Source organism: Xenopus tropicalis, chromosome 6 (genome assembly GCF_000004195.4).
Source record: "Xenopus tropicalis strain Nigerian chromosome 6, UCB_Xtro_10.0, whole genome shotgun sequence".
In the NCBI taxonomy this organism is placed as follows: Eukaryota; Metazoa; Chordata; class Amphibia; order Anura; family Pipidae; genus Xenopus; species Xenopus tropicalis.
The window spans coordinates 7,675,847-7,697,079 of NC_030682.2; the positions used below are offsets into that span (position 1 = coordinate 7,675,847).

General features: G+C 43.0%; 1 protein-coding gene across 3 annotated transcripts in view; it reads right to left on the reverse strand.

The window, feature by feature from the left end:
• Window positions 1–20,361, reverse strand: part of ctdspl (CTD small phosphatase like) — a 37,320-nt gene extending 16,959 nt beyond the window's left edge. The window contains exons 1-2 of one of the 3 annotated variants that reach the window (XM_031903502.1): window positions 19,414–20,361; window positions 17,912–19,230 (exon numbers count right to left, since the gene is read on the reverse strand). In XM_031903502.1, coding sequence (XP_031759362.1) covers window positions 17,912–17,987 — 76 coding nt within the window. In that variant the 5' untranslated portion in view covers window positions 17,988–19,230; window positions 19,414–20,361. Of the gene's footprint in view, window positions 1–17,911 lie in introns of all 3 variants that reach the window. The other 2 variants (XM_031903501.1, XM_004915594.4) reach the window with 2 other exon arrangements.
• Between the last annotated feature and the right edge of the window lie 872 nt (window positions 20,362–21,233).

A 21,233-nucleotide genomic window follows, 5' to 3' on the forward strand; every position in this document is an offset into this window, starting at 1 on the left:
ATGGGTTGACCCATATCACAAAAGCTTTGAATATCAGTCGATTTGTTGATCGGGTAGGACGAAAGTTTTTGATTGGGCGCCGTTGAAGTCATCTGATCTGCATTTAGGGCTGAATCCCTACTGTTTCTACCACTGTATCCGATGATTCAGCCCTAAACGTTAGATGAGGGAATGAACTATCTTTCCAGACCAATGGCCACAGGAAGGCTGGTAAGTGGCACGTGTATGGCCACCTTAAAGCCAAGTTTTTTTGTGCTTAAGCTCGAATTCGAGTTACAGTTCGAAGGTCTGGTGTTTAATAGTCCTCGAATGTAAAACTTCTAAAGGCTTTCGAGTTTCTATAAAAGTTAAAGGAAAAGTAACACTAACATTTTTTAATTACAAAATCTATTCTACCCTGCCCCAATAATTGCCCTATCCTGCACACCATTTATTATTTTGAACGCTTTATTAGAAAATACCTGTGATGCAGAAGAAAGCAGAATCCACTATGCGGCGATCGATTGACCGATCCTAGCCCGACTCCTTCCTATACAGAAGGAGAAGTCGATCGTCGCATAGTGGATTCTGCTCCTTCTGCATCGCCGTATTTCAAATGACCAGAAGCCAAGTTTAAGCAGGTATTTTCTAATAAAGCGCTCAAAATAATAAATGGTGTGCAGGATAGGGCAATTATTGGGGCAGGGTAGAATAGATTTTCTTTTAGTTTTCCTTTAATGCGGGTTCATCCTAGGCAAAGTCAAGCTGTATGTTACATTCAAGTTTTATTCGGGTTTCGAATTTGAAAGTCGCAAGTTCGGGTATTCGAGGTTTTTTTTCTTATTTGTACGAGTTTACCGCTTTGATAATCCATTGGACATGAGAGTTTAATTGAATCAGAAAAACAAACTCAAATTCAAAACAAGCAATATGTGTTTTTTTATTTATTTATTTATTTTTTAACAGAGGTGATGGGCCTGCTGGTCATTTTTCAAAAGTGGGGGCCCCCCCAGCTGTTACGTTACAGCCTGTCGAGTCCCAATTCTGCTCTGCGGTTGGATGGAAGCTGGAGGGGTAACGGCTCCGGCCAATGGGCAGAATAGAAAGCAATGGTAGATGCCCATAGATGCCTGGCTAGGGAGAAGCAATCAGTGCTTGTGTGACGGCTGGGTGCGGGCCACATCATACACACTGCTGAACCCTAACAGGCTACTCTAATAACTGCAACAAAGTCACTGGATTGGAAATGACAACTTGTCATCGGTGGAGAGCGTGGAAATGTTAGGTGACAGGCATTCAGGGCAAAAGATAGAAATCCCAACGACATTGCCATTAGGGCATCAGGGTTGTGCCGACCAGTAGTGATAAAGCAGCGGCAGCGGCTTCTAAATAGAACTTAATCGACAGACATGGTGGGATATCAGCCAATGATATAAATGGAGCTTATTATATAGAGTCATTTGGGCAAACTGGCCCTGTAGTTGCAGCTATAAGGATAGCCGATACTATCCCTTGCGGGTTCTAGGGGCAACACATAGGAGTACACAGTATGGTACCCATCTTTATAATGGGGAATCTTAACGGCTTTCTTGGTTACAATGACTTAATTACCCTAGCAACTAGGCAGTAGTTATTGGAATGGAAGGAGAGTGCCCAAAATGAAGGACAAGCAATGCAAAATATGAAAATATTAACTCAAATCTCACAGGTTTACTTTGCCGGGGTCTGTGACCCCGACGGACAGATTGCATTCATATCTGAAGGCTTAAACGTGCCAGAAAAGGAAGGCTAATAACTCTTAAAGGGTTTGCAACTTTTAGTATGATGTAGAGAGCAATACTGTGAGGCAATTTGCAATTGGTCTTCGTTTTTTATTATTTGTAGTTTATTTAACTATTTCACTTTTCTCTCCAGTTAGGAATTTCGAGCAGCGATCTGGTTGCTGGTGTCCAAATGACATTAGCAACCAGGGAGTGGTTTGAATGAGAGACTGATATATGAATGGGAGAGGACTATAAGTAATAAAAAGTAGCAATAACAAACTGAAGCCTCACAGAGCAGTAGGTTTTTTTGGCTCAGGGGTCAGTGACCCCCATTTGGAAGCTGGAAAGAGAAGGCAGGCGGCAAATAGTTCAAAAACTATAAATCTATTAAACTATAAATCATAATAAAGACCAACTGAAAAGTTGCACAGAAAATGATTTTAATGTTCTCTGGATTTACCAGGGTCAGTGATCTAGGCAGCCATTTTCCATCTTACAAATAGCTTAAACCCCTTAAGAAATGAAGTAGAAAGTTGCTAAGAAAAGGTTAGGTATCGAGTCCTCTTGGCTCCTGGAAACCCTACTGACTGATCTAATAGGCTATAATTTAGCCCAAACCAGGAAAGACCGCCCACTCACAGTCGCCCCCACACCGTAGTTATTTAAACATCTTTCTCCAGACATTCCTTAAGGCTTTGGTGGAAAACAAACAGTCAGTTTTTACCCAGTTAAGTAATGTTTGGTGCTGAGCAATTAAATCATTGCTAACTGTCAGCCTTCATGGCAAGAGAAGCTCTGCCCCCCCCCTCGCTAGTAACAGCCCTGCCAAGAATAACACCTAAGTGGGTTACATGGTCCAGAGCCGCTGATATAAAAGATAAAAGCCGAACAGGTCTGGCAAAGTCTAAGGGGGAAAAGTGCTACATCTAAACACTATATTTCTCCTTTTTGTAAAACTGTTCACTTTATATTCAGATGGTATAAGGATTCCCAGCATAGTTATATTTTCCAATGGATTTATCAGAGGTAAATATAAAAGGAAATAAAAAAAAAAATACAATTGCCTCTCAGGCTGGTCACAATAATCTTACCACAGGCCTCCTTCTGTGTTACCTGCTAAATAGGTTTCTATAGCACCATTATAGGGACCATTTCAGTAGGTTCTCATTTATCTTGTACAGAAAGATTCCATAAATAAGTCTACTATAAGACTACCTTTTGGAGCACTCACCCAGCACCTGATCTGGGAAATAGCACTTATATTGTAGTGTCACCCACTGTGACCTACAGCACTTATATTTGCCTATTTGTATCTGTAAGTTACCCTCCCATATAGATTGTAAGCTCTACGGGGCAGGGACCTCCATCCTCTTGAGTCTTTGACTCTTAACTTATTGCAACTGTAACTTGTATTTATTTGTATTTATTGTTATACTTTGTATTTATCTTTTATCTTATTAACCCTGTTTGTATTAATGTATTCTACTGTACAGCGCTGCGTACATAAGTAGCACTTTATAAATAAAATTATACATACATAAATATATGTCAGGTGCCATGTACCAAGCAGAATTCAGCAGGGTCAGTCAGCTATATTTGCTCATAGCCTGTACAGAGAGATACCATAAAACTATGGCACATAGGGATTCCCCTGTACTAAGCACAATTCAGCAGGAACAGCCCCCTCAGTTTGCTCATAGCCTGTACAGAAAGATACCATAAAACTATGGCACATAGGGATTCCCCTGTACCAAGCACAATTCAGCAGGAACAGCCCCCTAAGTTTGCTCATAGCCTGTACAGAGAGATACCATAAACTACATTAATAATAAAACTTTCCAGCAGACACCTCAGCTGCCGGCCGCTTGTATATGGGAATGGGAGCAACAATCCATCATGGCTAAAGGAAGCAATGGCTGGAAGACTTGGGGCTGAATGATTTTCTGTAAAGGACATGCAGGGATAAGGTTACTTAAATCATGCCTATAAGGAATTGATATAGTTATACATAAACTCTTCACAGTGTAATATATCACTGAAAAACTACACTTGCCACACACACTAAAGCAGGAAAAAATGATTTTTTAAATTGTATAATTATGATTTAAGGCAGAATACACAATGTTCCAGCTGCTCGATACAAGGGCTGCCAGATGCTTCATCCAGCACATATTCCATCTCAAAGCTCAATGGCTTCTCTGGCCCGCTACAAACTGCCCCTATTCTGTCACCACGGCCAATCATTTACCTTTTATTCCCCCTGACAAACACATAGGGCTCCACGGGGCCTGAGTTGGCAGCAGAGACAATATTAAATACATGGGAGAAGCCAGGGAAATAAAGTGCCCGGCCCCTGAGGTACAAAGGTCAGTAGGTGCTTGTAGGGCACTAAAACCCTAAAATAGGCATAAACGGGACCTTTAGCCTTTGCCCTGCAGTTGCCCTGGTTCCCTAAGGGCAGAACATTGTGTCAGTGGCAGCTGCCAAGCTTCTCTGCTGCACCTTCCCATAGCCCCAGTATGGAGAGCTCTGTGTCTAAAGGGGAAATTCACCCAAACACACCTTCAGATTTTTGAAAAATAAACATAATTTCAAGCAACTTTGCTATATACATCAATTAAACAATCTGCAGCCTTTTCCCAATGTTTAATGTAATAATCTGGTTTGGATAGTTCCCTAAACCCCGCCCCCTCCTGATCTGGCTGACTACTTTGTGACTCAAATAAAATGTAACAGTCGCCTGTCCTCAGCCTGCCTCCTCCCAATCCCACAATCCCCTGCTGCACACGTGATGCCAATAAGGCAAGGAACATCCCAGTGCAATGCATTGTGGGTTATGTAGTTCCTGCCTACAAGCTGTGAAGAAGTTTTAGTCCCTCAACGCCTTAGTCCCTCAACGCCTTAGTCCCTCAACGCCTTAGTCCCTCAACGCCTTAGTCCCTCAACGCCTTAGTCCCTCAACGCCTTAGTCCCTCCTCCCCTGCCAGGATTTCCAATGATGCAGAAAGAGAAGAGCTGTTTTGCAGCTGGATCTCAGCATATAAAAATTGATATTTATTCCTACTTTTTGAAGGAACAGATTACAGTGATATAATTTGTGGGGTTTCAGAGGAAGCCAGAGTTCCCCTTTAAAGTACTCTAGGGGTAACCACATAGGATGGGCACATTTTTAAATAGAACGTCTTCTGCTAACAAGTGTGTGTCCCCTTTAAAAGGGGCAATGGTGGGCAAATTGCAACACACAAGGGCAGCTACATGAGCACCCATGGGGACCCCGCACACGTAACCTCCTTATTGGCTATTAGACTGCCGTAAGCGCATTCTCCACCAGGAAAGCCACCCACAACCTGCATTTAGAATATGTCAAACACAATACAATTTCAACACACATGAACACTATTATTCCATAAATACATGTCGCACTCGTACCATGTATTTATAACAGCATTTTAACACGCATTCCATCTGACCGACGTCAATCACTGGAGCGGCTCGGTATCCATGGGCCGGCAGTTGTAAGGGAAAGAGACTGGCGCTTGGCTACACATTCTGTATCAGGAAGGCATGACATGGGCCGGCTCAGCTTTGGAAACAGGAAAACAGCTGCTCGGATGACATGGCCGAGATATGTGGCCCCGCGACCTCGCAATCTAGAAATACATCAGTGGAACAGAGAGCAGTGGCGCTGAAAGCAGCTCTTTCATCATCTAACGTTACAAACACAACCAGTTAGTGGGGCTTTTGCTATTATTTTGGGACATTTGTTTAGTAAATGAAATCCAATGCAAAATGTGTGGCCTGGTGGGAACAATCAGGGAATAGGGAGCCAGGCTCCTCCTTCTATATCTCTTATTAAAAAAGGGCCTTTTATTCAAATGCTGGGGTGTTCCAAGGGGGTCTTTCCATAATTTGGATCTTCAAACTAAAAAAATCATTTAACCATGAAATAAACCCAATAGGGCTGTTCTGCCCCCAATAAGGGGTAATTATATCTTAGTTGGGATCAAGTACAAGTACTGTTTTATTATTACAGAGAAAAGGGAATCATTTAACCATTAAATAAACCCAATAGGGCTGTTCTGCCCCAATAAGGGGTAATTATATCTTAGTTGGGATCAAGTACAGGTACTGTTTTATTATTACAGAGAAAAGGGAATCATTTAACCATTAAATAAACCCAATAGGGCTGTTCTGCCCCAATAAGGGGTAATTATATCTTAGTTGGGATCAAGTACAGGTACTGTTTTATTATTACAGAGAAAAGGGAATCATTTAACCATGAAATAAACCCAATAGGGCTGTTCTGCCCCCAATAAGGGGTAATTATATCTTAGTTGGGATCAAGTACAGGTACTGTTTTATTATTACAGAGAAAAGGGAATCATTTAACCATGAAATAAACCCAATAGGGCTGTTCTGCCCCCAATAAGGGGTAATTATATCTTAGTTGGGATCAAGTACAGGTACCGTTTTATTATTACAGAGAAAAGGGGATCACTTTTAAAAATTTGAATTATTTGATTAAAGTAGAGTCTATGGGACATGGTCTTGTAATTCTGAGCTTTCTGGATAATAGGTTTCTGGTTAACTGATCCCATACCTGTACATTTAATCAAAATGTAATTTTTATTATGCCAGGATGTTGCCCAATACAACCTCTCCAGTGGGGCACAAAGTAATATGGTTTAAAGGTTCCCATTGGGCCATGTATGAGAGTCCATGCCTAATAAGCCCCCTACCCGAGAGCGAAAGAGGATTGTCTTGGTGCCATACATGGGCCAACCAACTGCCAAGTTGGTCAGGAGAAGCCAACCCAACATTGTCACCTAATAACTGCCTATTAAGACCCTAAATAATGCTTAAAGGCAATTTCTGTCACATTAAACAGGGCCCCCACTGTTTGCGTCATTATAAAGCTGAGATTGGGACTAAGCAAACAGCCCTTAGTGTGGGCCAAATAGCTGCAAGCAGAACTGTCACTCTCCTTCCCCTCCATTCAGGGAATGAATAGCCGCCATGCAGACCCACTGAACAAAGGGAGGATGAGCAGCTGTGAGTGACACGCATTTCATTGTTCCTTGATAAATTCAACAGAGCACAAGCGGGGCGGTTTCTGTAACTCGTACAGATGCGGTTCCTGAACCGACAGCACCTATACTCACCACTCTAATTCGGTCATTTGGCCCTGGGGGGGCCCCCAATATCGCCCACCCATAGGTGGGGATTACTGGGATCCGCTTGCTTGGCGAGCTCGCATGTATGGCCACCTTTACACTTGCTCCCTCTTCCAAACCAAAAGTCTTAACGGTTAATATGGCTGTGTTTATCACCAATCAATAAACAGTATATCAAATATGCATTTTAAAAATTCCTCTGGATTTCCATGTATGTGAATATGGCCAAACTGTAACATACTGCTCAAAGCCTATGCCAAGTCAGAAGCTGCTAAATCCCAAGCCAAGGCCAGTTTCTATCGGCTCTAGGCGTGCCGCCGACATTAAGCAAATCAAACGCACGTTAATACAGGACTTTAAGGAAAAAAGAGCCTTTTTATGGGTGAAGCTTATCCACCCCATTTATTTTCCATGAGGAATTAGCGCATGAGAATATGGCTAATTGTTTCCGCTCTGCAAATATGTGGAAAAATCATCTTCTGGGCACACAACCAGCATTTCCCTTACTGTAAGGCCTATTCTAAGGTGAAATAAATGGACAACAAACTCTACTTATTAATTAATAACAAAGTAATACATTTCCATTGCAATGCAATATCCCAAGGTAGATACAAGCCGATTGTTATTGAAATGTTTTGTAAAATGCAATAAATATATAATCGACAAGACCATAAATATTCCAGTCCCAGAAACCACTAATTAATGTAGTGCCTGCTGTTAAGCTTTCTTGGCTGATAATGTATTACATTAATGCCTACCGGGCTCCTCACATCCAGCAATGGCAATCATACACCAAGCACAACCAATGGGCATTGGATCCTACACTGTATGGGAACCATATGGCACACAGGTACTGGAACAAGCTGGAGGTCTGTGAGCTACATGCAGTAGTTAATAGATCCCATGAAATGGAAGGCAACCAATACTGACCCAATATCTTTAGGCAGTGGATCCCAAACAGTAGCATTGGCATTTGAAGAGGAAGAAAGTGGCAGAGTGAAGGCCACAGTTAGGGTGATATTGGGCCGGGTATCAGACAAGGAGTGCGTTGGTGCTTTTATGCTTGTTCAATGAGTCTCCGTAGGCCCCTCTGTATGTAAGTACACGGGTGGCCAAATAAGACCCATGTGCACTCATCGGGTGCCTAACGAGTAGATCCACCTGTGATTGGCCAGCTGAGCTCTTGGTATCACCTATAAAAAGAGCCTGACCTCAAAGAAGGGCTTTAACCAAAACATGTCTGTGCCGGGGCCACTTTTAAAGTGGCCATCAACAACTCTTGAAAGAAACGCTATGAAGAACCTGAATTGGTTGCTGAAATCTACCTGTGTATGGCCAACTTTCCTTTGTGTTTAACCAAAGTAGTAAGATGGGAAAGTCAAAATTAGCCACTCGTAACTAAAAGACCTAAAGGTGCCCATACACGGGCCGATTCTAGCTGTCGATATGGGTCCCTTAGACTGATTCGGCAGCTTATCGGCCCGTGTATGGGCACTACCGACGGGCTTGGCCTCAAATCGGCCAGATATCGATCAGGCAGGTTAAAAAAATCTACCGCATTGCTGATGCAGTCCCCGGACCGACTTTGCCTATACCCGTAATTATAATTAGCCTGAATTCTCCAGATATCGCACACGCGTACATGGGCGATATCAGGAGAATTCAGGCTCAATGTGCCCATACACCTTCAGATCCCCTCGCTTGGCGACATCGCCAAGCGAGCGGATCTGAAGGTGTATGGGCACCTTAATTCTGCCATCAAACTGAGAGATTCCAATCCAACAGACCAATCATCATTTAGGAACATAATGCAAGCAGGTTACATAGCGCTTCAGTCTTGTTGAGATGTCAGCAGTAACGTCTCAGGAGGCTGAGCGCTGGCCAAGCCATTACTTGCTAAAACACACACACTCCTCGCCGAGAGTTACCGGCAGCAAAACTGAAAATAATTCCTCCCCACTGACCAAGCCATAGCCACATCAGTGCAAGTGACCGCTCTTAGTGGGGCCCCCCCACCCCAACTGTAGATCATCAACGGCGCAAGGGTTTCTGGTAGTTCATAAAAGAATTTTAGAAGGCAGCTGAAGTTATCAGGATCTCTTATTGTTCTTTTGCTTGTGTATGGTACTGTCACTATTTATACAACAAACACACATGTTTTCTGAAAACAATGAAAGGAAAAGAAGATACTCAAAAACCACGGACATTTCTCTGCTCTACTGCAATCTTCATAGCAAGGTATTATATTGGGAATAATGTACCCCCCACTGTAAATGATAAGGATATTAGCAGTCACTGAGGGGTTCTGTGCCCATATAAAGGCACAAAGCTGCAGGCTGAGTTATACAGGGAACTCTGAGTATCACTCGTGTATTATAAGGGATAATGTACCCCCTACTGTAAATGATAAGGATATTAGCAGTCACTGAGGGGTTCTGTGCCCATATAAAGGCACAAGGCTGCAGGCTGAGTGCTTCTTTATAGGTCATGAAATGCCAAAGTGGCTTCTAATATCCTCATACCTTATAAAAATGTTTTTATGACAGAAATGTTTTAGCCATGTGACACAAATTACATCCAGATCATAACTGATGACATCTTTATAAGCACATAATTTACATTATATTCATGTATATTACAATCTAATTTATTTTATTTTATATGGTTAGTTTTACCCCTTTAATACGTACATGAAGCAAACATATAGAAAACCAAAAAGGGCAACTCAGTCAGAGGGAAAAAAAGTTAAACTAAGCCACACTTTAAAATTAGGGTGAAGACACACGGAGCTACTAGTAGCAGCTACTTGTCATGGCTACTAAAACAGACAATGCTGATCATTTACTGATAACTGTCTCTACGTGTGTTTTAACAGAGGCAATTCTCACTATTGTCTATGGCAGGGGATTTTCTGGAGTTTTGCAGCTGAAAAAGTAGCTGCTACTATGTAGCCCCGTGTGTCGTCACCCGTAGTCTTTATATGACACTTAGTGCTATCAAGCATCAAATCTGTCCTACAAATTGAAAAAAAAAAAATGGAAAAAGTAAATGAAATCATTGCCTAGCTATACTTGTAATTAGAGATTATATAAACACACACACACACATATATACATATATACATATATATATATATATATATATACAGTCCAAGGGTATAACGGTGCACACCAGGAATCCTTTAAAAATTAGCTATTATTGTAATATATAAAAAACTTAGTACATGGAAAAATAGGTCAACGTTTCGGCCCCCATCTTGGGCCTTTGTCAAGACCTTAAACATGTAAAAACCATCAAAGGTATAAATAGTTAAAAGCACAAACCCCCATCCAATGGCACAAGTTATTCTAGTCATATTAAAACACCAGAAAGAACCCAGTACCAAGGAGAAAACAAAACCAGACACCATAATGAGAACCACATAGAGGTAATAAAAACAGCAGAAAAAATGTAGCAATGGAATAGAGCGATTACTAATACAGTCTGTCCCGTGACCTCTATCAAAAAACCAAAGGTCTAAACCTCACAGTATATTATATATATATATATAGACTTTTGGGGAGTTTTTTTTATCTCATTGCTTGGCAATTCCCAAGGCTTGAGTGTGGAGCGGAAGACACCTAGAATTCGGCTCTTGTCTGGTCACGTCGGAGCTTGAATTCGCTAGGGGAGGAAATCCTTTGCACAAATGACAGGGGGTTATGTGGGCCCCATCATTTTAATCCAGATACATAAGTCAATGAAAGTTGTTACAAAGGGGAATGTCATTTATTTTTCCCATGCCAAATTCCTGAATTCCTGATATTTAAACATATCCTTTATCTTAGGAAGGGAAAGGGAGTAAAGCACTGCTGGGAGAGAGAAATTCAGCAAAGTAACCACCACTCCAGATTATCTGGAACATTCCGTTAGATGTATCACTGGGATCAGCTCCAACCGTAAGACCTAATTTAGTCTGGCAAGGCCTCTTTCCTTTAGCAGTATGTGCCGGGGGCCTAATGAAATTGAACCTTTAAAGAAAAAAAACATTTTATAAAGGGATCATTGAAAGTGCATTAAGCCCATTCCGTACTGCAGAGGTGAGCAATACATAAATCACTTAGGCACTGGATTTCAATGCTGAAGACTATTTGGAACGTGTATATATTATATATATATATATATATATATATATATATATATATATATATATATATATATATATATATATATATTTCACCGGTGCTTTTGAGAAGAGGTTGGGAAGAGCAAAACCAATTCTTATTGGCCAGGAGAGTTGGCACATCAGAAGCCAATTTGGTTACACAGGATATAAGACAAACTGGCCAATACAGGCCCCGTTATGCCCATATAATTATAGTAGGTGGGAATATATAGTTTTAGGATTGGGTTGAACACTTAATCTACCACAAACGATTTGAAAATGAGCAGCAGAAAAATGTAGTCGAATTCCAGTCTAAAGTCTTGTAACAATTAAAAAAAAAAAAAAGTCAACTGATATTGGGGTACGGATTCAGTTCAGCCATTCTAGTAAAAATGCCATTTTCATCTGAAACTGGCTAATAAAGGCCAAACACAGTAAGATCTGCTCAACTCTACAGATATCCCTACCTACAGGTGGCTAACTCGGTCATTTGGGGCCAACATGCCAATACAGTCCCTGATCCGATAGAATAATAAAACATCCAGCAATAACAATACACCGAGCACAACCAATGGGCATTTGATCCTACACTGTATGGGAATTATACGGCACACAGGTACTGAACTGGGAACATCAACAAGTGGAGATCTATTAGCTACATGCTGCAGTTAATAGATACAATGAAATGGAGGGCATTTAAATATCTTTAGGCAGTGGATCCCAAACAGTAGCGTTGGCATTTGAAGAGGAAGAAAGTGGCAGAGTGAAGGCCACAGTTAGGGTGATATTGGGCCGGTTATCAGACAAGGAGTGCGTTGGTGCTTTGATGCTTGTTCAGTGGGTCTCCGTAGGCCCCTCTGTATGATCCAAGCACATGGGTGGCCAAATCAGGCCCATGTGCACTCATCTGGCGACTAACGAGTAGATCCACCTGTGATTGGCCAGCTGAGCTCTTGGTATCACCTATAAAAAGAGCTTGACCTCCAAGAAGGGCTTCAATCAAAACATGTCTGTGCCGGGGTCACTTTTAACAAGCAGTGGGTGATAGCGGGCTAATTTGATTGTCTGGCCCTAGGGTCAAGAGATCGAATTAAAATGGTGGGTATATGGACCATCAGACTGAGGGCCGCATCAATAAGCCGATGTGTTCCCCGATCCGATGGGAAAATTAAACCTTCCCGATCGAGATCTGGCCAATTTTATGTCACATATTGGTCAGGTAGGCCCGTCGTTTGTGCCCATATGTGGGCAGATAAGCTGCCAAATCGGTCTGAAGGACTGATATCGGCAGCTAGAACCAGCCCATGTATGGCTTAAGATTCACTAATATAAATGTAGATAAATGCTTCAGAATAGCACAGGCCTGTGAGTATATCTAGTACAACTTGTATGGCTTTCAAGCTCTCACTAAGAAGCCAGACTGCTGAGCTCTAGGAGTTCTGTGCCGAGTGTTTGACAGAACATGAAACATAATATATAACAGTGAATGCAGAAGGGGAGATCAAAACCTGTGTCTGATGTAAAATACACCCAAAATATTGTATTCTTGCGAGGAAGGAAATGACCTATTTAACTCCCCAATAAGGCCAATGCATTTCAGAGCCTTCCTCCATGGCAAACAACTGCATTTAGACTTATTAGACAATCCCCTTGGAACCAATCACCAGGACAAATCTAGTGAATTACTGTATTACACTCTAACAAATTAGGCCTTTTAAAAAATGCAAACAGTAACATTTGGATGTGGAGACACGGATTTAAATGTTTACGTTAATTTTTAGACATTACTATTACGTTATGTAATGATATCCAAATAAAGAGCAGTGCCAGTAACATTCCCACACCAGTGAGACAAGGCCTTACAGCTGGAAACACCAATGGTCAAATAGGGTCAGCCTGATGGTAATGTCCCATAGTGTTCTGCTTATACACACAGCGCAACTGTAGCATCATTGTGCGGGTGAGCCGAAAGCACCAATTACAGGACTGAGGGCTTCAGCTTACAAGGAAGGAAGGGTTTTGTTTATACAGAGCCCATTATCTCAAAAAATATCCAGATTAAGGGTGAGAGAGAAAGGAAGGTAGGAAAGATAAAAACAAAGCAATGACTTCTCAATATCAAGTAAGTTCTAGCTTATTTTCTTGACTTCCCCTTTAGAACATTAGATTTAAAGGAACACAGTCATGGGAAAACCCATCAGTTAATAGAGCTTCTCCGGCAGAATCCTGCATTGTAATCTGTTATTCCCATGGGGCTAGCCATATTCTTCATTTCCTAGGGTGCCACAGCCATGTGACCTGTGCTCTGATAAACTTCACTCACACGTTACTGCTGCGCTGCAAGTTGGAGTGATATCCCCCCTCCCCCCCCCAGCAGCCGATCAGCAGAACAATGGGAAGGGAGCAAGATAGCAGCTCCCAGTAGGTATCAGAATAGCACTCAATAGTAAGAAATCCAAGTCCGGCTTGGGACTCCTCCAGTTACATGGGAGTAGGAGAAACAATAGGTTAGCTGAAAGCAGTTCTAATGTGTAGCGCTGGCTGAAAGCTCAGACTCAGGCACAAGGCACTGAGATGGCGCCTACACACCAATATTACAGCTACAAATACATTTGTTGGTTCAAGAATAAAAGGTTAAATGGCTGCGGGAATTATTTGCTGTGTAACAGTGTCATTTAGAGATAAAAAGTGCCCCATAAACCTCACAACAGTGTCCCTTTAACACTGCAGATTAGCAAAGGATTACTATATTAATAAATCAGTTGTTAGGGGTCAAATTTTATCGTAGAGAAATGAAAAAGAATGAAAAATTCCATCTTGCCTGGAGCTGGGATTAAACTCTCCAAGTTAAAGTTTCTCTGGGTTTATATCCTATGGGGATTTGTCATTTCTTCCAAGTTTCTGTAACGGTCTTCACAAAAAGGTATGTGGGCTAACCAGTGCTTAGGGGCAAATAAAACAGTAGCTTCTACGTGACCCTAACTAAGCTGCATAAATCCATATGGGTGGGAAAACAATCCAATGGAGACAAAGTATGGAGATCCAACTAAAGGTGGCCATACACACACCGATAATATCGTACGAAATTCGGTGCGTGTATGGTATGTCGGCGAGTCGCAGGAAGCTGCTGATATCGGCCGATCGGACCAGTTTGAAAATTTTGATTGGGCGCCATAGAAGGCGCCTGACCAAAATTCTTCCTTCAGCGCTGAATCGGCAGAAGGAGGTAGAAATCCTATTGTTTCTACCTCCTTACCTGCCGATTCAGCCCTGAATGGTGTGTGGCGGATCTGACAGATCGCCACGTGTATGGCCAGCTTTACAGAAAGATCACTTATCTGGAAAATTCCAGGTTCCAAGCAAGATAATACATCTTTTACCTGTGTATATTTGCTTAGAATAAATGCCAAACAGGGACTAAATATGGGCCATACAGGCCAATACTCTTCTACTTAGCTTGGCCACCTTTTTATTGGTCCTCTTAATGCAAAAGCCCAAATTATCGTGACAGCAGGAGACCAATAGGATCCGAGAATCATCTGCGCTTCCTTATCTGCCAATATGGAGCACTTGTGGATACTGTGCGTCTGGTGATGAAACATCTGCGTTACAGACATCGGTCAGGATCGCCCGCCCAACGTACACATAACCAAACTCATATGAAATGGGAACGTGTTCGAGGCTTATGCTACATGAAGCAAACCTTGCCAGAACCCTTCCAGGGACAAGTCCCCGTGACAGAACATGTGCTATTGATTCTGAGAGCGTACTGTACAGGCAACTTTCCAAGATGGAAATGTCCATGTTTTACTACAACAGGGTCCCCGAAGACTTCCTTTTGGAACCGTGTCTGGCATCTTGTCGCAGCTGCTCCGTTACATTGATTTATAGACCACCAACATGTTGTGCAGCTCATAATGACACTGAGGAATCATGTTAACATACGTGTCTCACAACTGACAGCAAGAGATGGCACTAAGCTCTGGTTTGGAGTCATAGAAGGAGAAGTACATATTTTTTTTTTACCAAAACGCTAAACTGCTTAAAACAACAACAAGAACAATGGGAAGTGAGCAAGATAGCAGCTCCCAGTAGGTATCAGAATAGCACTCAATAGTAAGAAATCCAAGTCCGGCTTGGGACTCCTCCAGTTACATGGGAGTAGGAGAAACAATAGGTTAGCTGAAACAGTTCTAATGTGTTCCTGTTAAATGGCTGCCACTTTGTAAAAATGAAACCGGGTAAAACAGACAGAGACTGTGCAAAATAAAAAAATATTTGTAATATAGTTAGTTAGGCAAAAATGTAATCTATAAAGGCTAACATAATAGGTGTCTAACATAATAGCCAGAAAACTACTTCCTGCTTTCAGCTCTCTAAGCTCTTAGTTAGTGACTTGAGGGGGGGGCCCGCATGGGACATAACTGTTAAGTTAGTTTGCGAGCTCATAAGTCAGATTAAAAAGCAAACAGTTATGTTACATATGGCCTCCACTCAAGTCACTGATTACGGTTACGGACCGCTAACAGCTTAGAGAGCTGTAAAGGAGGAAGTAGTGTTCTGGCTGTTATGTTATACATCTGCCCACTCCAGCCTGCTCTGGTCAGCAGTTGAGGAGCAGAACTTAGGGTCAAAAATGACAATTAACCTGCCATGGAAGCTGATGCAACTGAGCTGCCAATGTTTAATTACTAATGAGCATTTTATTGCAGCTTTTTATTCTATATTACCTGATATTTTTTAAAGTGGGAGCTGTCACCCTAACAAATAATTCCAAATCTTTTTTCTACCACGCTAGTTGAGCTAAATAAACTTTACTTACACTACATAAACAATTTCATTTTTTTCCCCCCTTCAGTCTTGGAATTTACAGTCACAGCCAGCAGGCCGGCGCCATTTTGTATACACTTGTGTTATTTTAAGGCAAAGCTTTGTATCCCCCCAAAATCTTATACATTTGCCATCTAGGTGATATCTAGGAAGTGCTGAATGGGAAGTTAAAGTAAAGGTCCCCATACATGGGCCGATTGTAGCTGCAGATAGGGGTCCCGTGGACAGATTCGGCAGCTTATCGGCCCGTGTAGGGGCAGAAATGAGGGGCCTGAAATTGGCCAGATATCGATCGGCCAGGTTATAAAAAATTCAGTCGGATCGGGGACCGCATGGGCTCGTTGATGCAGTCCCCCGAACCAACTGCTCCATTGCCGCCAATATAATTTGATCGTTTGGCCCCAGGGAATTAGTCTACACGCTCCCCGATATCGCCTACCCGTAGCTTTGTATCCCCCCAAAATCTTATTCATTTGCCATCTAGGTGATATCTAGGAAGTGCTGAATGGAAAGTAAAAGTAACTGTAATGAAATAGCTGAGTTGAGAATCATATATTGCCTGCCTCGCCTCTATGCTGGAGGCATAGAGGTGGGGCAGGCAATATATGATTGACAGCTCAGATTTTTAAATACCCTTATATCAGGTACATTTCATTTTTAAATGACTTCTATTATATAGCTTTTTATGTGTGGGCAACAGGTCCCCTTTAACCTCTGGCATGCCAAGATACGTCCTGTAAATCAACTGAACACAAGGGCATCTTTAGAGGCACAGATCTTTACTGTTAAAGGTCTGTAGCCTCCCATTACACGTCATTTGTAGCGTGTCTAGCCAACTTTCAAATAAAAACGATCCACCTGTGCTGCTGTGTGGCTATTTTGCAAAACACGCCCCATGAGTAAGGCATGAGAACAGGTCTGGGGGGCTGGCGGGAAGTCTGGCAGCCAGATGCCGACCTCCAGGTGATGTTGAGGCTGCCAGCCCTTCTGTTGATGTTTGCGTGCGACATCATGATTTCATTACAATCAGAGTCTGTGGGAATAAATTATAATTATCCCGTTGCAGCACATTCATTTAGGTGCAGGGGCAAATCCAAGGGGCAGTTCTATAAGCGTGACGCTGTAGTGCATAGGTCAGCGCCGATGGCGGCGCAAGGAATGCCAACAAACGACGACACTAAATATATTATGTCATGTGTTAAAATAGGGTATGACCCAGAAGCCTGACTCGTAAATAAAAATAAGCCTGCCCCTCCCACACACACAGATTGGGTACTACAGGCCTTCCGGGCAGCCAATTAACCGAGCCTGTACATTTGCCTCTGTAGAGGCATATGTGCCCAATAGAGGGGGAAACATGAGAGGAGCAGTAACGTCAGAGAAAGATTAGTCGGTTCCGACCAAGACCTCGGCGACTATTTCAAGCATTAAGAAGCCATAACGATCATTTTTGGCAGTTCAGAGGAAGGCCCTTTGTCAAACATTCAAGAAACTTGATCTGAGCAAGCTGGTCCCGCTATGGAATGAAAAGCCCGGCTGCAACCTTCTGAATCTGATCCATACTGTAAACAGGCCCACTGTATCACAGAAACCCAGCAGGTCTCCATATGACGAGCAGTGGGACCAACATAAGTATAGTGCATACTGAATTATGTCTCCGGCCTCTACAGAATAGATTTGCCAGTCAAGGCAGACAGAACTGCAACGCCAGCCTGACAGCAAGCAAGTATCCAGCCGACAGTCAGAATATAGTTGAAATAGCAGAAAGCTTTGGGTAATATAAATAGAAGCAGGATGATACTGTATTCACAAATATATACACCATTTGCTACATAAAAGCAGATTAAGGTCTTAAATAAACATGAATATAAAAATCAACAACTACTGACAACATGAAGCCTCTTATATCATGCACCCTTGCCCGATCTAACAGCCGCCACTCAAAATCCTGCCTCCGTGGGCCTCTCCCATCACAGCAGTTTAAGCCCCCCCACCCCTGAGCTCTGTGTCCCCATTCTCACCCTTTTCCTGGGCACAAGACAGGATTCCCTCCTCCTTGGGGTTAGAGACCTGGGTGATGATAGATGTGTTGTCCATGGAAACGAATTGGCTTTTCTTCTCGTCCTCGTTATCTTATCCGTAGTTGACGACTGGATTGGGGATGCGGTGCGGATGTATGAAACGAAGTGTCTGCCTTTGGGGTGGGGGGATGCAACCGTGAGGGTGAAGGCTGTTAGGCAGGTGTTTCTTGTATAAGAGCTTGCTGCCGGGGAGCCCAGTCTGCCTGGAGTGTCGGGGAGAGTAGCCGGTGTATGTGCAAAATTAAAAAAAAACAGTGTGCAAACTGTGTCTGTAGGGAGGTGAGACAATGCTGTGTATATATTAAACAGTGAGCTATCTGTACATGTTCCGCTGCCCAGAAGTGAGCTCTATGTGAATGTTAAGGGAAAATGACCCAATTCTATACGTACAGTTAAAATACCGATTATATAAGTAGCTAGGGTGGCCAAGAGCAGTGGAGGAACAGCTGGGCTACAGTTTTATGCTGTATATTCTGTGGGACGAAGGCTCAGAGTAAATGAACAGTGCGTGTGTCTAATGTAGAGAAACCTACCAATTATCTGTAATGTACGTGCAGGTATGTAGCGTATAGTATATACTTACTCACTGATAGTGTCTATAAACACAGGGGGGAGATCTATGGACTCCTAATGTCTCTGGTGTGGGCAATGTATTATAGTGGGTTAGAGGCTATGCTGTGTGTGTGTGTAATCAAGAAAACTGATGAAAGCTACCAATTAGCTGTAACGTATGTGCAGGTATGTAATGTATAGTATATACTTACTCACTGATAGTGTCTATAAACACAGCAGGGGGGGGGATCTATGGACTCCCAATGTCTCTGGTGTGGGCAATGTATTATAGTGGGTTAGAGGCTATGCTGTGTGTGTGTGTAACGTAGAGAACTGATGAAACCTACCAATTAGCTATAACGTATGTGCAGGTATGTAATGTATAGTATATACTCACTCACTGATAGTGTCTATAAACACAGCAGGGGGGATCTCTGAACTCCTAATGTCTCTGGTGTGGGCAATGTATTACACTGGGTTAGAGGCTATGCTGTGTGTGTGTGTAATCAAGAAAACTGATGAAACCTACCAATTAGCTGTAACGTATGTGCAGGTATGTAATGTATAGTATATACTTACTCACTGATAGTGTCTATAAACACAGCAGGGGGGATCTATGGACTCCCAATGTCTCTGGTGTGGGCAATGTATTATAGTGGGTTAGAGGCTATGCTGTGTGTGTGTGTAACGTAGAGAACTGATGAAACCTACCAATTAGCTATAACGTATGTGCAGGTATGTAATGTATAGTATATACTCACTCACTGATAGTGTCTATAAACACAGCAGGGGGGGATCTCTGAACTCCTAATGTCTCTGGTGTGGGCAATGTATTACACTGGGTTAGAGGCTATGCTGTGTGTGTGTGTAATCAAGAAAACTGATGAAACCTACCAATTAGCTGTAACGTATGTGCAGGTATGTAATGTATAGTATATACTTACTCACTGATAGTGTCTATAAACACAGGGGGGATCTCTGGACTCCTAATGTCTCTGGTGTGGGCAATGTATTATAGTGGGTTAGAGGCTATACTGTGTGTGTGTGTAACGTAGAGAACTGATGAAACCTACCAATTAGCTATAACGTATGTGCAGGTATGTAATGTATAGTATATACTCACTGATAGTGTCTATAAACACAGGGGGGGGATCTATGGACTCCTAATGTCTGTGGTGTGGGCAATGTATTATAGTGGGTTAGAGGCTATGCTGTGTGTGTGTATATATATATATATTTATAGAGAGGGGGTAAGGTATGCAATGTGTAGGTGCTACTGTGTGTATATGTGTCTGTATGTTGATGCTGGTGAGTAAATGGTGTTTATGCCCTGTGGGTACAAATGCTGTGAGTGTGAGTGTGAGTGGGGGGGGGGGGATGAGGGGTGAAATGAAAGATGGAGGAAGAGCCCTATCCGCCTGAGGAGAAGTCCCAGAGTGTCGGTTGGCTGAGGATCCCCCGTATGTCCGAGGCCGGGCCGGCTCCCTGCTCTTTCCTTCTCTTGCTCAGCATGAAGCCCAGGCGGGGCGCTGTGAGGGAAGGAGGGGGGTTCCCTGGGAGCGCACACACTGCTAATGGCGAGCGATAACGGAGGGCTGAGGAACGGGCGGAGGCCTAGCGGATGTGCGGGCGAGTGTGAGGGCGCTCCCGGGGCGGCTAGCTCGGTGTCCCAAGGGTTACGGAGCCCGCAGCGAGTCCCTGTTTTCCCTCAGGAGGTGGGCGGGTATGACAGGCTTTCCTTTTCCTCTCTCCGTCCTCCCCCTCTAGCGTCTCTCTGTGCCACTGACTCCGCCTCTCCCTCCTCCTTCTGTCGCCTGACCTTCCCAACATGGAGGCGGAGAGGGGCCGACCTCGGCGCCAACATAAACAAGAGGCGTGGCTAGCAGACCATTCCCCAGCCGCTGCGCCAATCAGCGCCGTTTGCCCCTTGCAAGAGGCGACGCGGTAGGTCAGCGGAGTTGTCTGTGAGGGTGTGAAGAAGGCGCGGACTGTTGCGGTTTGTGATTGGTGCACAGGGCAAGAGGCGGAGTAATGAGGCGGGAACTTGCGGATATATATAAGAAACTGCGTATGACGCTAGCTTGGTGTTTTATCAGGGAGGTTTATGGTGTTGTTTTGTATAGTGTAGGACTGGAACCCCAGGGGCCCACTCTCCAATATATTGTTCCCCTTTCCTCCCTCAACATTGTTATGCTATATTACATTATATGTACATTACATACATCTATTTCCATCTATTATTCTTATTTGTTCCCATTCCCATAGGGCATGAAGCAGGCCAAATGGTTAGGAGCAGGAGGGCCCACTTGGTATCCTGGGGGGCAAGTCCAACACTGGCTTTGTAGTAGGGGGGAATGTTGGCTAGTATCTGGGGAACTGTTAGAAAACAAAATGTTTTAGTATGAGTTTGCCTTGTATGATTTTAGTAAGACCGTTCATGTTTCATGAGGTACCACAGGTAAAGCTGGGGTTAGAGAATAATGGCTGGGCCTAAAGGCGGCTGTACAAGTTCATATTTTAGGCTTTTTCCAACAAATGTTTAGATATTGATCGTATGTTTAAGTGCAACAATCTAAAACCAACATTTAGGGGCAGATTTACTAATCTACGAATCCCGAAAGGGAAAAAATCGTATTGGAAATGAAAATTTTGCGAATTTTTCATCGCTGTCACGATTTTTCGTATTTGTCGCAACTTTTTTGTCGCTGTC